This window comes from Typha angustifolia, chromosome 10, assembly GCF_048772165.1.
Source record: "Typha angustifolia cultivar Huaian chromosome 10, ASM4877216v1, whole genome shotgun sequence".
Taxonomy (NCBI): Eukaryota; Viridiplantae; Streptophyta; class Magnoliopsida; order Poales; family Typhaceae; genus Typha; species Typha angustifolia.
The window spans coordinates 3,453,897-3,471,804 of record NC_133248.1 but is presented as its reverse complement, the minus strand read 5'-3'; the positions used below and the strand labels follow the sequence as shown (position 1 = coordinate 3,471,804).

The window sequence follows — 17,908 nt, the reverse complement described above, 5'->3', positions numbered from 1 at the left end:
GTCCGGCACGAAAAGGCTTCCCCTTGGATAAAATGTGCCGATTTGACATGGGTCACTATATTTGTCAGAATTGGGCCAGCACTGAATTCCACAAGTCAACATGTTTGGCATGGGAGAGTATCAAAATTTCTATGAAAAAAAACAAAACATTTCAGCCATGCCGTATCTAGTTTCCATGGTATCAGTTTCAGCCTTCTTCCAATAAAGAAAGTTTCAAAAATATTCTAAACAGTACCAGGAAATATATAAACTAAACAAAAGGTTAAGAACAATAGGAAAAATTACAAGACAACATAACATTATGAAACAAGCAAAAGTATTGTCGGTCTTCGTCATTATGAGAAGATGACAAGAGGGCTGAGTGCAAGAGAAATGGAGAAAAGAGTGTTTTGTATTCTTGCATCATTTGAATCTGTGTTGAAAACGAGATAATGGATCATATTCTCAGGCTCTCAGGCTTTAAGTTGGAAAGAATCCTTTAGGGCCAAAAAGGAAGGATAAAATCCATACCTAATCAAGCCTATATGTGTATAAATTTACTCATCTTTCTCTTGACTTTCAATTTTTTGTACTTCATCTAATAACATGTGAGCAGTAGGATCGATGTTGGGTTAGTCACAAGCTAGATTCCAGCAAAATCCAACCGGATATCTGAAAGATACTCAAAAAATTATAATTATTGGGGCTTGATGCTGGTTTCCAAGGCAATTTTGGATAGGGTAAGACAGAAATGTGAAATGTTTCGACAAAACATTTCAAATTTGAGCAAAAATTTGAAACCATGGTTGTACAGTGTCGATGGGCTAGCAGAGGTAATTGAAGGATGTTTCTTGCACTGATGAGTGCATAGCATGTGGTACAAGGGCATGCCAAAGTACCCCATAGGCCCATATGTCACTAGGCAAGAATGACTATGCAAGTGCGCACAGAGTAATTAATGTTTTCATGGGATTTTGACACTGTATTGTGGGCAATGGTACATATAGACTTATAAAAGGTATATGAAAAATAGACTTTAAATTAGTGCAATTTGGGAGGAATTTGGTTTTTCCTCCAAAATCAAAACAATTCGAGAAAATTCTGAAAATTAAGTGAAATAGGAATGTGTTTACCATGATTGAGGTAGATATACACTTATAACTGGAGTTATTTCAACTTTCCATAGATCCAGCAATTTTAGGGTGGATCTATGAAAAATATACACTAAACCCTTCACGAGATGCCTCTACTGTAGCATGAAGGTCAAGATCCACACCCTAACTACTGCCCCTATCACCGATACGTACACCACCCTCTCAAAGATTGTTGGGTCTGAAGAATTGGATGCAAAGAGAGGAATCAATGAAAGGACATCAATTCAAATCCTGGATCTTCAAATTGAGAGAGATATTGAGAGAAATCCCCTCATACTTGTTTACTGCAACATGCTCAACAAGCCACCTACCAATGTCAACCTTTTGTTCTTTTGTAGCCTTCTTAGCTGTTTGGATTTTATATAGGTCAGTCTTCATAGCCATCATAAGAACTAATCTCTTGCGACAGTATTTTGATACTTCTCAAAGCCTCCAACCATTGAAGGTCTATTTCCCTAGATCCACCATCAAATTGGTAATGGAAGATACACCATTTATAAGTGTAGATCTACCTCAACCAATAGATCTGGGATCAAATTCAGGTTATATTGTAACATTTGCACATGACCAATGAGGCTAAGTATAATAAACATTTTAGTGTATTGCCGCTGAAAGATAATGTTCCAGAAGACAATAGATGTGTCAAATAACTATGGCTTGTTCCCCCATCAACCTTCCTCAAAACAGATTAAAAGTGCTCTATCATGTGGACAGATATACCTTACTGTACACCTCTATGTGCATCTGCCTACATTTTCTAACATCTTGACATTTAGGTAAAGACCAATGTGCTTCAGCAGAGATGTATTTGCTACATTGGAGATCTACACAAAGCAAGGTTCTCCAGTCACACTGGGTACTCTCCAATCTCGACTAATAATAACAAAATCAATGACGTTATAATTAAATAAAATACATTTATACATAAGTGTATATTTTCACTGAAGCATGCATGCATAAAAGTCATATACATAGATAAGTTCACAAATAATTAGCATATCTCATCTTTGTTTTTGTTGTATAAATGCATTTATATCGTCTCATATACTTTATCCCTAACCCACATAAGTATCCATGCTTAGGAGGTCCCAAGTTGCACTTCTATGTATGTTCATATCCTATTGTGAATATTTGAGCCTAAAGGTACATTAACATGGCAATTAGCCTGTTGTCAAAAGGGATACCTGAACAACTTCAACACCAATGTAATTTTCATAAGCATAAAGAGACATTACCTTCGGGTTGCATTCTGACTTCAAAATAGGGGCCTCAAATAGATCCGCAGGATCAGTTGCTTCCCAATTCTGATATGTAGGCGGAAAATCTACACTACAAGATAATAATATGAAGCTGATAAGAAGATAAGATTTCCAACCACGACAAACTAATGCATACCCATATATACACACACATACATTTACAATAACAAAGGACATATATTTTCTTTTTCATTTTTCTTTTTTCCTGTGTTAGTGAGCGGTGAAAAGATTTGGAGTGGTGAAGGAGGGACGTATATAGTATGTTTAGCATGGCCTATCCTATAATATGGGAAAGGCATAAGGCTTGATGTCCAAGTCCATAATAAGGCATTAGTGATGCAGAACAACAACGTCTTGATTGTAGAGTTGAGAAGAAAAAGTAGGGAGAAATAATCAAACCCGAGGAATCCACTAATCGGGGTGTCAGAATCCACCGACGTTGGAATCCACCAACAAACACTCAATAGGCAAAAGCTCTCAAAATATTCATTAACCAATAAAAGATGATTACAAGCCTTTATATAGGCCAAATAAAGTAAAAGACAAAAGACGAAAATAACCCTAGAAGGTGACTAAAAGACAAAAGATGAAAAATAGCCCTAGAAGGTGACTAGTCACAACCCTCGTGAAGCCAAAGGACCACGGGTGCGGCCCTTTTGTGCTTACGAGAATAAACATGATGAAAAGTGGTATCCCCACCAATTAGCCTAAAGAGTTGCCGCAAAATATTAAATGATTATAGAATCTAAGATCATCAAAGCCGAAGGTAAGGTCTTGTTTGTTTTGAGTTAGGGGAGGGTTCCTTGAAACTTAGTTAGGAATCCCTAGCCAAGTTTAGTAACCAAATACCTTTCTAACCTTTTTTTACCTAATCAAATTTAGTCCCCAATAAACAAAATAAGAATAAAATAAAATTTCTAATATAAATTTAAATTGATGATTTTAATTCTACCCTTGACATGATTTAAATCTATCATTTTTATGTCTTATCAATATTCTCTCTCTTCTCTCTCCTTCCTTTTTCTCTCTTTCTCTTCCAAAAAAATAAATAAGTTTTTATTATAAAATCCTCTTTCACCATGGCTCACAAAAAATAACCCTGAAAAAAAGAATATTTGTATCCACAGGAGAAAAAAAAGTTAAAAATTGTTATTAAAAAAATTACTAATAGATTTAATATGAGTTTAAAACAAGGTTCAAAAAAATTGGGATCGACCTTCCAAAAAAATGATAAGTATTGGTCGTATCAATCGCCTAGATCATATCAGACTTTTTAATTATGTAAAATTCTAAATATTATTTTAAAATACAGAAAAACTTTTAAAAATTTAGAAAAAAAAATTACCAAAAATAAGAAAATAAAGAAAGTAAAACTATGCTGCAATGAAAAATAAAAAGAAGAAGAGATTAGAAAGAGAGTGAATGGAAGAAAACCAAATAAAAAAAGAAAAATTATGGTGCAGTGAAGAAGAAGAAAAGAGAAGGAAAAGGGAATAAAAAAATGAAAAAAAATGAGAGAAAAAAAGAAATTAATTAAAAAATTATATACGGGAGTTCGTTGTAGTTAGATCTACAATGCTGGAGTTTGCCGAAGATAGATTTATCCGTAAAAAAAAACAATAGTTATATGGTAAAGAGAGAAGAAGAGAATGAAAGAGTGAAAGAGTGAAAGAGTGAAAGAGAGAAAGAGAGTGAAAGAGAAAGAGAGTGAAAAGAAAGAGAGTGAAAAGAAAGAGTGAAAGAGAGAAAGAGACAGAGAGTTCGGATCGGGCTTAATTAGGATCGACTTATCCGACGAACAATAGTTTAAAATAGCTAACGTGCATCTATATTTTATAATTTTAATAATAATATTTTAGTACTATTTGCATGACATACTCAATTTCTCTTAAAAAAAAATATTTTTCACTTTTTCATGTCACATCAAAGTAATAATTGTACCTCTATTTCAAATCTTCTCTCATCTATCTATAATTTCCCTCCAAAATAAATACATTTCCCTCCAATTTGTTTTTTAAAATTTACTAAATCACAATAAATTATAAAGTGATTACAGGCTTGTAAACTTTTAAGCCCACACTAACTCACTTTATTTTTTAAAAAAGTTTGTAGTATGAACTATTTTTAAAAAAAATAATTAAAATATATATAAAAAATATTATTAAAAAATTTTAAAAATAATACTCAAACACGAGATTCATATACTCATTATTACCCTCCTCAAACATAATAAGAACCATTTAATATGACTAATATGATGCAATCATTTTTAGAGCAATAGGTCATAAACATCATTATTTATAAATTTATGATAATTATGATAACGACAACCACAGGAATTTACAAGAATTAACTCAGTATTCATCAAAGTATTGAAAAAATTAATATATTTTAATTTTTAAACTTCATATGTGAGAATTTTTATTTTTATTTTTTCATTTTTTTAAATTGTTAGAAATTTTTCTATATTTAGGCGCCGAGGCGGGGCTCGGAGAAGAGGCGGATTTGTCTCGCCTTGATCAGCTATAGTCGCTAGAGGCAACGGTGTAGTTGCCGAAACTACACTGATCCAAGATCCAGCTTTGACGGGGATGCAGATCTTGCAGTGGATCTAAGCTGGAGCACGCCAAAAAGGAGGGCGACGGCAGGCTGCGGAGGAGGCGACGGTGGTCAATGCCATGGTTGCAGAAGAGGCAACGACGGTAACGCCGTGGAGGCTGCGGTGGGCTAGGTTGTGACCGCAACAATGGAGGAAGAGAATGAGGGGTATTTTTGTCCACATAAAAGTTTCTCATGACTTAGCATGTGACTTGCACATGTATGAGGGTAAATTGTCATATATTTGTCAGGTGATTATCACGTGACATCTTTTGGATGGAAATGAATAACAGAACCCTAACGAAAGGGGTCAAGTGAGGTATTTCTGATAGTTTGGGAGGTCAATATGTACCAAAAAAAAGTTCAGGGGGTCAATGTGGAAATGGGTGATAGTTTAAGGGGTGAAAAGGAAATTATCCCTAAAAAGTACTACTTCACTCTTAGCAATTTTTTTAGAGGATTCAAAATTTTCATATATTGGAAATCACTGACTGAGTCAACAGTCTCTAAACACACCTAGTCTCGTAATTAAATTATAAAGTGTATTAAACATGTAAAATAAATATTCAGGAGTGCCAATTTAGTAGAAATCTCTTCTTTTGTCCATACTTTTTTTCTTATTTACATAAAAGCATATTAAATTGGAAGAAGCCACAAAGAATGCAATATCATCAATGGAACATAAAACAATTTTTCTTGCCAAAATCTCTCTTTAGCAAGAGGCGCTAAAAATTTTATATAGTCAAAAATTTCCAATATAAGGTTTTTGATGCATTTGGCAGGACCATCATGCTAGAAGATCAAGGCTTACCAACTAGTGATCAACACTGCCGGAACAATGTGTGACACGCCCACACCCCCTCATGCCAAATAATCTATTATCAATCTGGCAAGGGAAGCTAGAAAGTCAATTCATTGTTGCTACAAAGTAGAAGGGTTGGGACTTGGGACTTGTTAGAATGGAGAATAATAAGATAATACCCCAACTTCTCAACAACACCAATAAGTGTTGAGCTCGCCTAGCCATTCCATGTGCAAGTCTACTAAAATCCTCGACGTGCGAAACTTTCGCTGAATTACCGAGATGGCTTGATTCTTCTCGGGATGACTCAAGTTCCGAAGGATTCCTTATGATATTAAGATAAAAGTTCAGAGTTTTAAATCCTCAGAGAAGTAGACCATTATGGAAGCTCACCTATAGCTCGACTCGTTTAGTAAACAAACTCAAATTTTAAGCTCAAGCCACGATCAAAAATAGGCTGAGCTCAAGTGGGTTGCGAGCTAGATTGACACCCCTCCCCTGCATATTGTTTGCAAATTTTATCATAACAAATCCTTAATGATGACTAGCTTCCTTTTAGAAGTTAAAATTTCGAGGCATAGTGGCTTTTGTACTGGTAGAGCAGTTTTATATAGATGCAACAATCTTGACTTTCGACCTTCAAACCTAGAAATCTAAATTATTCAAAACAACACAAATAATTACAAAAATAGAGGGGTTGGTAGAAGACTTTATACTTGTTTTTCTCAATGTAGCAAATGTGAGCTACTTCATTAACTCATATTATTGTTGGCAATTTGCAATGCATAAGTTTACCAAAGCCTTGTCCCCAAACATGATGGTAATTAGATTTTCGTTTATTTTTTATTTTTCAATGTATTTTTATCTAAATGATTAGATTTTATTTTAGAGTGTCCAAATTAGTTTAAACCTAAAATCTAGGAGTTTTGGTGTTAGTTTATTTTGAGGTTAGTTTATCAAGATTTGGTTGCCTTTTAAGTTAAAAAGTCATAGTTTAGTTATATATTAGATTAGGAAAGAGCTTAATAAGATCAATTTATGATTTGATGTAATCTCATCTCTATGTAGAGAGGTGAAGGGAATTCTGAAGAAAAGAAAAAAGATGGAAATCTGAGAAATAATACTTTTGTCAAGGATTCTACATTTGTCCTTCTTTCCATTTTACTCTTCTTTTTTCTCTCTTTTGTAGTAGATTCCATACTTCACCTATCCCCCACAATCTATGTGGGTTTGATTTTCTTTCTCTCAAGGTTCGATAGGTTATCTTTTATCTTTTCTATCTATTAAACCATGCTACTATGACAATGGTACTTGGAGGCAGATACAAAGATTAACAGAAATCCTATCTTTTCTCCTTTAGGGTAGATCTAGGTACCCCCTTATCTTTTTCTGTATCGATTGGTTTCCTCGTCCCTAGGCCACATCAATTTGGTACCAAAGCAAATTTAGATCTGATTCAATCATAAAGAATATCTAGTTTTCAAATATTAAGACTGAGTGCATAATGATCAAATTATCTTATGAAAAAAGTTTTCAAGATGCAGATTGTAAAGATAATCTCAAGACAAGATTTGCACCGTGAAAGCGAATGACAAGAATTAAATTTTTATTTATTTTTATTTATCAATATATTTTCATTTATAAAAAATTAGATATGATTTCAGATAGTCCAATTTGATTAAAACTCCTAAAAATCTAGAGGTAAGCTTGTTAGGATTTGATTATTTTTTAAGTTAAAAGAGTCCTAGTTTAGTTATATGTTAGTTTAAGAAAAATCTGAATAAGAACAACTTCTGATTTGATGCAATCTCCTAATCTCTATAAATAAAGGTGTTGAGAATTCCGAAAAACCAAGGATGGAGATCAGATAAATAATAATTTTGTATAGGGTTCCATATTTATTCCTCTTCCCTTCTCATCCCTCTTCTCCTACTTCCTTTTTATTTCTTTTGTAGTGAATTCCATGTTTTCTTTATCCCCTACATTATATAGTTCTGATTTTTTCTCCCACTATTAGATTGGTTATTTTGTATCTTTCTTATATATCTAGTCATGCTAGTTTGAAAATTTTATTTGGAGGCAGATAAAGAGATTCACATAAGCCCTATCTTTTCTCCTTAGGGGTAGATTTAGGTACATTTTTATCTTTTTCCGTATTGGCATGTTTCCTCGTCCCTAGGCTACATCATCAATTTTGTTTTTGTGAACTGATATCTAGTTATGGCAAAAAAATGAATATTTTTCTCTACTAGCTGTCAACTACAACTCACTTTCAAGCACAACCTTACCTCCTTTTCATGGTCGCACTAGCTAGTTTGGTCAATTTCCACCTAATTATATAACTCAAACTCTTCTGATACCAACCTGAATGTAAGGTTCAGGTGAATTATAGAGCGCTTAGAGCAATTCACTTCAGAACCATTAGGACGCATAGGTTCATGGGTGGAAAAAATTTAAGTGCTTAGATATTCACAAAACAACTCATTCTTTATAAAAGGAATAAAAGGTTTACTCTACTTCGTTGACTTAGTTAACCATCCTTATAAGTGTATCCAATAGGAGTAGTTAATTGTGCAGGAATGGATGATTATGCCCTTGCTTATCTCTTGGAGCTGCCTCAAAAGCCAAGAGAATCCCCGTCATTAGTCTTTTTGAATATAATGAAAAATGTAAATCCCTACAAGCAAGTGAAAACCAAGAGAAGTACAAGAGAAAGAAAGAGGTAGGAAAGAAGGTTTGGGAACAATAATAGAGGGATGGATCACACATCAGAATGGTAGAGCCACAATGCGGCATTGTGGCAGGAACAGACGTCTAGTTAAAGGCCATGGCAGCGCAACACATGTAGCAGAGCAAAGTGACGACAAGGCAGATTTATGGGAGGTTGGGCAAGAATGGGAGAGACAAAACCAATGCAGAGACAATGTGACATTATTACGATTCTTGTCTTCTTTCCATTATTTTTTTTCCAATACAAATTGGTTTTTAGATAGTCAGCAGTGCTGATATGCTACCAACTATGCCAAAGTAGAGATACTTCCTTTTCTCTGAGAACAGTCCAAATCAACAGCATATATCAACTAGTAATGATCTAGAAGTACTTTACATCCATATCAGCCATAGGAGTAGAATAAACAAACTTAAAAATTGAAATAACACTGCATAACAGCAACTTTCTTACACTATCTTGAAACATCACGTGAATATGCAGAGTTAAAAAGGTTATGAAGAAGGAAAAGTAAGGCAAGATCGACAACATTCAGATGAGAAGATGACATTTTATGCAAAAGAATGCTTATAGTTAAAGTCAAAGATAAGATGGCAACCTGAAGACATGTCCAATAACAGATGTCACTTTAAAATATGCATGAGATCCCCGAAACATTCCCTCAAACTCATGGACATCGGTACTGCCCCTCCGTGTAGACATCTGAATCATGTTAAGATGAGCATGGACCACAAACAATTAGCAAGAATAAATGTAACATTAAACTTACTTGTAGATGTTAAAAAAACAGATCTAAATAGCAAATTGAGTGGAGAAATTGAGAAAATCTCACAGAAGCTAGATAAGTTTATGCAGATGAAAGTGCAAGAGTAGATGTACCAAAAGAGGCTGGAGGTGGCTTTCTAAATAATAAAAGATATATGACAAACATACCATCTTAAGAATTTCATGAGTTTGTTTTGTTAAATATTGTGAGAAGTAGATGCATCGATTCTAGGAAATTGGGTGTGCACTTCTGATGGTGGAATAAACTATAAAAGATTGTGCAACATTCCTCTGGCAGGAGTCAGTTTACATACAATGATGTTTCCCATTGAAAGAGGTGCCCATAGCATATTCACTTAGAGGACTTGAATATAAGAGGATGTTCTGGACTACTGCTATTCAGTAGATGAACTCCACACCCTTTATCTAAAGCACTGACTCAGGATGTAATAAAATAGTCACATCTATGCAGGGAACATGCGGAAGACAACTAAGAATAAACTAACTTATGCAGCAACATATGCAACAAAAATATGCCTAAAAGTCTAATGTCATTTCATATTTCTCACGTTAACAAGTAAATTTGTGGCCTCAAGCATATGAATAAAGGTGGTGCTCAAGCACATGTTCTAGCAAATGTTGCCTCAAATTGATGTTCAAATTAAGGTCTCAAGTATAGGATTGGGATCGGAATAGACCATCTGAAAAAACGATACGTATTAGTCGTATCGACAGTATCTGCTGTCTATATCAATTTATACTTTATAATAATTTTTAAAATATCAAAAAATAATACAAGTTTTAGAAAAAAATAATAATAATATAGAAATATAGATTATTCATATATAAAATCTAAAACTTAAAAAATAATAATATTTTTTTAATCCCAATCTCTCTCTCTCCGTACCACTCACGCATTCGTCCTCTCTTCCTTTCCCCCTCTCACACAGATAAACTTTTTTCTAACTCTCTCTCTCCAATCTCATCTCTATTCTCTCTCTCTCACCTCAAAAAAAAAAATCCGAACCCTCAAAACCTCTCTCCCTTCCCCACCCACCCCTTACCCCACCCCAGCCCACGCAATCTCATCTTCCTCTCCTACTCCCTCTCTCTCTAAAGTGATACTTCTCAAATGTAATTCCGGCCTCCATCAACGTCTGACAAACTATTTTGACATAGATCCAATTCCGTCAACCTTTGATGAACTCCTCCGACATATATCTAGCTCCGTCAACTTTAGATATGTAATTTTTTCTTTTATTCTCTCTGTCTCTCTCTCCTTCTTCCCGATGAGCTCCCTACCCCCTCTCGCTCTCTCTCTTCTCTTTTTCTCCCTTTCTTTATTGTTATCCTCCCCCTTTTTCTCCTTTTCTCTCTCCTGATTTGGTTTGTTTCAGCTGAAACTTGCCTGATCGAGATCAAGTATTGTGGACAGTGATGATAAGTCTAACACAAATTTTTTATATGAGGCTATAAGCATAGCAAAAAAATCAATAAAAAAATATGGGTACAAGTTACAGAGAGTGGTGGAAGATAGATTTATTCCAAATGAAACAAAAAAACTATGTAGAGATATACATGCTATTGGTTGGCATACTTTTATTTACCAATTTAATTTTATTTATGACTATTTAAAAATTTAAATGCTTACAAATTTAAATTTCTATATATATTATCTTAATCCAAGATTTCAATTTTCTACAAATGTCAACAATAATACTGAAGTCTTATTAGGAGTTAAAAAGATAATCAACAAGTTAGAACCAACATTCATAAACAAATTTTTTACAATAGAAATGTAAGTTATTCAATTAAATAATTTTATTATTATTTATTTCAAGTTTTAACTTTTAACATAATTTTATTTGTTTCAAATTTTAACTTTCAAAATAATTAGTTTCTTATCAAATGTATATAATAATATATTTCAGATGAAAAGATATAAATTGAGAGCTAGACAATTTCGTACTGCTAAAGTTATTATAGCTATATCTCATAACATTTCAGCTGAATGGTGGTCTATTTATAGATAGAAAAATGTATCAAATTTAACAGTAATAATAAAGAAAATTTTAAGTTAAATTATGTCTTCATTATAGTGTGAAAGAAACTAGACTACTTTTCCTTAATCCACATTAGAAAATGTAATTAATTGACAATAGAAAGATTTAAGAAGTTCATTCTTTTATCATTATAATATAAAACTGAAGAAAAGAAATTTAAAAAGTAAGGCAAAAAATAAAATAGTTGCTAGATTTAAAGTATGTTTTTGATGAATAAGATATCTTAACTCCATGGATCAAAGAATTAGAGAATAAATTATTAAATGATAGAGATAACCCATGATTAGATGAAGTATTGGGAAAGATCACAATGAAGGAAGAGGCCGGTACGAGTCATTCGATAGCAAAAGATAGTACACATACCATCAATAATAACCCTAATGATCCTAATGATACACTTGTTGGCGAAATCATCCCTTCTACATTTGCTGAAAAATGTCAAGGAGGTATAGAGATTGAAGACAAAGAAATTAAGTATTTACATATATATCAGCAGCAGCATCATGAGAATGTCGCTTTCTATAATTATGGTGCATTGAGTATTTATTGTTTGATAAATATTAGTGACCCTTAATATCCTTAGACATAAGATCCATATAGTGATTATTATCTTTCTCAAGCACAACAAAATCCATATGATATGACTATGATGCAATCACTTTTTGGAGTATTAGGTCCTAAACATTAATATTTACATACTTATCATGATCATGATGATGAAGATCATAGGAATTTATAAGAGCTAGTTCGAAATTCGTCAAAATTTTAGCTTTTGAATAAGTTATATAAATTTTTATTTTTATTTTCTTATTTTTTTATTATTTTTTCTAGATTTTTAGAAAATTTCTTACATTTTTAAATAATATTTAAAATTTTATATAATTAAAAAATAGTCTAATCCTATACGAGTGACTAATAGAACCAATATTATAAAAATTATTTTTTCAGACAACTTATCCCGATCATAATAACAAGTTTTGAGATACTGTTTCTGATATAAATATTTATATAATATCATTATTATAGCACATAATGCTCTTCAATGCTATTAAGTAGCAAATCTAACAAAGCCAGGTCTGATGATCTCCCTATCACCAGTTATCTTCCTAATAAATTAAGAATCCTATTATGGTTGTATATAAAGTTCATTATCGTCTAACCATCATATACGACCGTATAAATTTCACGCTCTTTAGCAATATCCACTAACATAAGATCAATACAATGTGTAGCACATAATGTCCAATATATATGATGTCTCTTCATCATAAGTAATTTTCCAACAGCCTTATCATTGGCCCTATTATTAGTAACCACTTGAATTACTCTTTTTTCACCTATTTCTATTATTATCTTATCCATGACAAATATAATCTTCACTTTTAAAATGAGCAATAGCAACCATAGACTTCAAAAATATTGTTATTATGCCCGAGTATACCAAAAAATTAATTATATTTCTTCTATTTTATTCAGTCTACCCATCACACATCAATGTACAACTAAATTTATCCTAATACTTCTTAAATGTCTTAATGTATGTGCGAAGCTCATTTATATGTAACTCAAAATATTTAGTAGCACTATCATTTGAATTAGAAAGAAAAACACAAAGCCTAATTGATTGTAGCATCCATCATAGTGTGATATTAAGATGTATTAGCTATAGTGAAAGAAATATGATTACAGAAAAAAAAATTAAAGATAACCTTATCAATATGCTTCTTTGTATTTTTATTTCTTTTAATACTAGTCTATGTACGACCTTTTATTTTTTAAAGATATATATTTATTGGTCTAATATTTTCATATTCTGTTGTACATCAGGAGTCTTAGGAGTAGAACCGTTCCCTCCATATTCTCTTTCTCTTTGTATATAAACTGATATAGGTCTTTAAAAACTACCACTACTACTTCTTGTCATCTCTTCCTCCTCTCTATGCACATTTCTGCTCTCTTTCATTACCTTCCCCATCTGTCTCTTATTATCATCCTTCTCACTCTGCTCACTGCTATCATCAATATCTTCAGGGTTATACATCATCTTTCCCTCATCATCATCATTCCCACTTTGCTCACGACTATCATCATCAATATCTTCAAGGTTATACATCATTTCTTCACAAACCATTTTTAATATACAAATTATTTTTTCTTTTTTTTACTTATTAGATGAGTCAACATCTATTTTCTAAATTCTACAACCACTTTAATGCAACCTGTTATATTTTTCTACCTTCGTGTGACTTTTCTTTTCAAGCTATTTCAAATTTTAATATAACTAAACCTAAACAAAGATCAAAATGAAAGATAAAATAATTTAAATTTTAAAAAAAAAATAAATAGGAATTTTACAAATCACGCCCTACATTTTACATGTTTTGTGATTCACACCCATATTTGAGGATTTTGTAATCCGATCCCTCCTTTTCCTCCTATAATTCTCATTTAAAATCCTGGGTTAATTTAGACAATACTAGAAAAAAATTATTTCATTATAATATACATAATAATTTATAAATACCTAAATTACCTGTCTTCTTCATCCTCTTTTTCTCTTCCCAAAGAAGAAGAAGAAGAAGAAGAAGAAGAAGAAGAGAAGGAGAATGAGGAGGAGGGAGAGAGGGAAAGACAAGAAAAGGTAGCGATGGTGACAACAATGATGGTAACAGTAGAGGAGATAGGTAGGGGAGATGGTGAAAGGATATAGAAAATATGAGATGGTGGAGTATTTTAGTGACTTGGTTGACATTAGTTAGTCAATATAATATCAGGTTGTTATATAAGAATTACAGGAAAAAATAAAAGATTAGGTTATAAAATTCCGAAAGACGGGGTGTGAATCACAAAATAGATAAAATGTAAAGTGTGATTTATAAAAATCCCCAAAAAAAAAATTCTATCCATATTTCCTTCTCTCTTGTTGCCACAAGGCAAAAAAAATTTATAATTTTAATTTTTTTTATTACTTCTCTCTCCCTCCTCTTCCTCACTCTCTCTCTCTCCCTCTTCTTCCCTCTTCTTCCCTCTCTATTACTACCGCAGCCCACAACTCTATATTTTTTCCTCCATTTCTTCTCTCTCTTCTCTTCCCCCCTCTTCTTCCCTCTCCCTCTTCCTACCACAACCGACAATCTCTCTTTCAATTCTCCTCCATTTCCTTTCTCTCCCTTCTCTTTCCCCCTACTACTGCAGACCACAATCTCTTTCCTTTTCCCTCCATTCCTCTCTCTTTCTCTCTCGTTTCCTCTCCCTCTCACTACCGCAAGCCCGCATCCCTCTCTTTCTCTCTTTCCCTCCTTTCCTCTCTCTTCCTCTCTAACTATTACTGCAGCAGATTTTTTCTACTGCAGACTCAGAGGGAGTGAGAGAGAGAGAGTAGAGAGGAGGCTCACTGAAGGTTGCCAGGAGAAAGATAGGAAGAAATAGAGAGAGAGAAGAAAGAAACAAAAACAAAAAACTTACTAGAGATTGTCGGAGGTCTAGATCGTTGAATCTTTGTTGGAGCACATCGCCGGATATCGACATCATCTGCTTGGACACCGATGGATTTGGTGGGAGAGTAGAAAATGAGAGAGGAAAAAGAGAAAGAGAGAGGTGGACCGGGGAGGTCGAATACGGGTCGGATCCAACCCATATCTGACCACCCACACCTGTATCGAGCAAGATTGATCAATACAGCCAATCGAATTCGGAATCGGCCGAAACTGGGTTCCATGGTTTGAAGAACATTTTATTTTATAAATAAGTCTAAATATAATTCTTCTTCCCTCCTAGTTGGAGGCAGAAAAAAAGACCTAAGATGTCTTCCTATATTCCCTCTCCATAGGCGTGGATTTATGTATTTCCATATATTTTTCTGCATCAGTTTATCAGAATGCTTCTTGTTATGAGACACATCAAAGAAAACTAGTTAGGGTAACTATACCAATTAGAAATCCCAGTAGGACTCTAACTATGTGAAACACTATGTGATGTTCATAATCAAGACTTACAATTGGGCCCTAATTTATTTCTAAAATGTATCCCTTAATGTACTAATCACTTCTCTTAAAACTCTCAAGGTGTCTACATGTTTTCAAAATTCAACCAAAACCAACTTGTTTCCTCCAAATGTGGCTTGAAATTGAAAAAGAACATGGTTTCTGCATAGTACATCAGATTGAAACCATGTCAATTTTGGACGCTATTTCAAAACCGGAAAAAAGACTTCAAAAGTTAGTTGCAATTGGTTCAATCTGTTAGTTGAAAAACTCATATTTAATATCCATTTTGGCTCATATCTGATTTTTTTTTTACTGAAATGTACTAGATATCACAGGGGCCAAGGGTCAGCACCTATCTTTCTCACTACCCCTCCTTCTCCATCCTGAGAAAAACCTATTAGAGCAAGATCATCACAGTTTTTCTGGCATCCGGTAAGGATTGAGTGTCACAGGTAGCCCCAGGTATGTTAGTATTTCAATGAAATATTTTCCAATTTTTTTTCTTAGAGAACTTTGCAAACTTCTGTTATCTTGCATCACCCGACTACAGCTCCAGTAGAGCTGCCGAAGCTACAGCAATCTGTTAGAATTCTTTCTTTAATATCTTTGGATATTGAAATACTCTTCATGAATTAAAAGACATTAAAACTGAAATTTCCAAAACAAACCCAAAATCATCAAACATTATATTTTTATATGGGAGCAGAATTGGAATCGGACGGAAGGAAGACGAAAGGAAGCGCACTCACCCGGCCGCCGGAAAGAGCGGATGCGATGGAGAGAGCGATGCTGGGCTTCTCGGCCACCTGCAACGGGGAAGGAGATGCATAAGCCCAAAGCATAGAGTGAATATTAGAGTAGGAGGATTCAAAAACCTTCTCTTTTTACCATCAGGACTTTGGGCGGTGCCATGGCGAAACAGAGCCCAGTTTGACAGGCGGCAAGGAAGAGCGAGATTTGGGGGGGAACGATGGGGTGTTATGGAATCAGAATCGCAGAGAAGCGCAACGTCACCTAAACTCTCAGTATTATTATTTGGGTTGTTTTTTTCACTCCTAATAAACTAGAGAAGAACAAAATCACCTGGCCCAAACCCTGCCCGAGATAAATCGGACCTGAGTCCGACCCGACCCCGCTCTTTCGAGTCCCCCCAATAACGGGTCTAATAGAGTGGCATTCCCGGAGGAGCCGTCGAGGTGGAGCGACGTGTGGAGTGATGGAGACTAGAGATGAGTTAACCTTTGGGTTCAAAAAATAGTTTATAAACCCTAGCCCTAAATATCATTATAGCCATATTTCAAAATATAAATGTTATTCATCCAATTTAAATTTTATACATATTCTAATATAATTAATATTTTACCCTTTAATTTAACTGCAGTAATCTCTCATGTCATGTCAACTCTCCTCTTAGATAATGGGATTCTCGATCTCATCCATTATCTCCCCTCTCTCAAATTCTGCCAAACTTCCTTATTCTAACAACTCACCTACTAATGTTCAGAAAATGACAACCGATAAGGATCATCAAAGCAGGTTATGACTTCGAAGTTGGTCTGTAAGGCATCGCCAATCGTCGTAACAACAAGTCCATTAGTTCAACCAAGAGAAATTACTTGTGAAGAGCTCTATGACCAATGAACAGCTAAAGTGAACGGGGCCATAAGAATGTTACATTGGTCATAGTTGTTCGACATAACTACAGTCCAACACGATCAAGGTGGATGAAGAAACAGATCGATCTATTTAGATCTAGTTCCAAAAATGATGGCCTTCTCTACCACTATGATACGAATTAGATCTGGACAGGTCTGTCTGTATGAAAATTATGATATTTTAATAGGTGATAGCCTCATAAGTTAGGGATCTAATGGCTTTTGTTTAACGTGATTTCGAGGTCGAAGTGAAAGGATATAATCAAATAGTGGAGAAAGGTCGAAATTGGACATATTGGTAATTATCCGATGTTGCGACGATTGTCGGAGAGTGGCGGACGACAGGGTGGCTCATATAGGAAGATAGCGGGTAGGGTTTGGAAGGTTGGTTCGTTTTTATGGTTAATATCTACTCCTACAAAGATAAAAGTAATCTAACAGCTATAATAAAAGATAAAGACAATAGTAATAAATTGTCTAAACTCAATATTCATTTCATGATAATTAACTCATGACTAAAATATAGATTAGTAATTATTCGATGTTGCGTGTAACACCTAAGAAGAAAAAACCGTGATGCACGCGCCGATCACGTGCGTTACCTTGGCTAATCCACCCCCTCCCCCCACTGTTCATCCTCCCTCTTCACTCCACCTTCACGTCCTCCCTCTTTCTTCTCTAGTGTCGTTGACGCCGGAGCGAACGAAACCTTAGCACCGAAGTTGAACCAAGCTAATCCATACGCCCCCAAAACCATTCTTAGGTTAGCTCCTAACCCTCATGTAATTATTTCATTTTCATTTACTATATCTCTCTATTTCACCTTCACTACAGGAACTCATCAGCCAACGACTTTGGGTCATTTCCAACCGGTCCGGGAGCTCCACCTACTTGTACTCTTGCTGTGGGTACTGATACT

General features: G+C 34.2%; 1 protein-coding gene across 2 annotated transcripts in view; it reads right to left on the bottom strand.

Annotated features, from left to right (window-relative positions):
* Positions 1 to 16,360, bottom strand: part of LOC140768848 (DNA topoisomerase 3-beta) — a 52,083-nt gene extending 35,723 nt beyond the window's left edge. The window contains exons 1-4 of one of the 2 annotated variants that reach the window (XM_073109284.1): positions 16,223 to 16,360; positions 16,084 to 16,140; positions 9,119 to 9,222; positions 2,369 to 2,462 (exon numbers count right to left, since the gene is read on the bottom strand). In XM_073109284.1, coding sequence (XP_072965385.1) covers positions 2,369 to 2,462; positions 9,119 to 9,222; positions 16,084 to 16,140; positions 16,223 to 16,246 — 279 coding nt within the window. In that variant the 5' untranslated portion in view covers positions 16,247 to 16,360. Of the gene's footprint in view, positions 1 to 2,368; positions 2,463 to 9,118; positions 9,223 to 16,083; positions 16,141 to 16,222 lie in introns of those variants that run through there. The other variant, XM_073109285.1, reaches the window with a different exon arrangement.
* Positions 16,361 to 17,908: the final 1,548 nt, after the last annotated feature.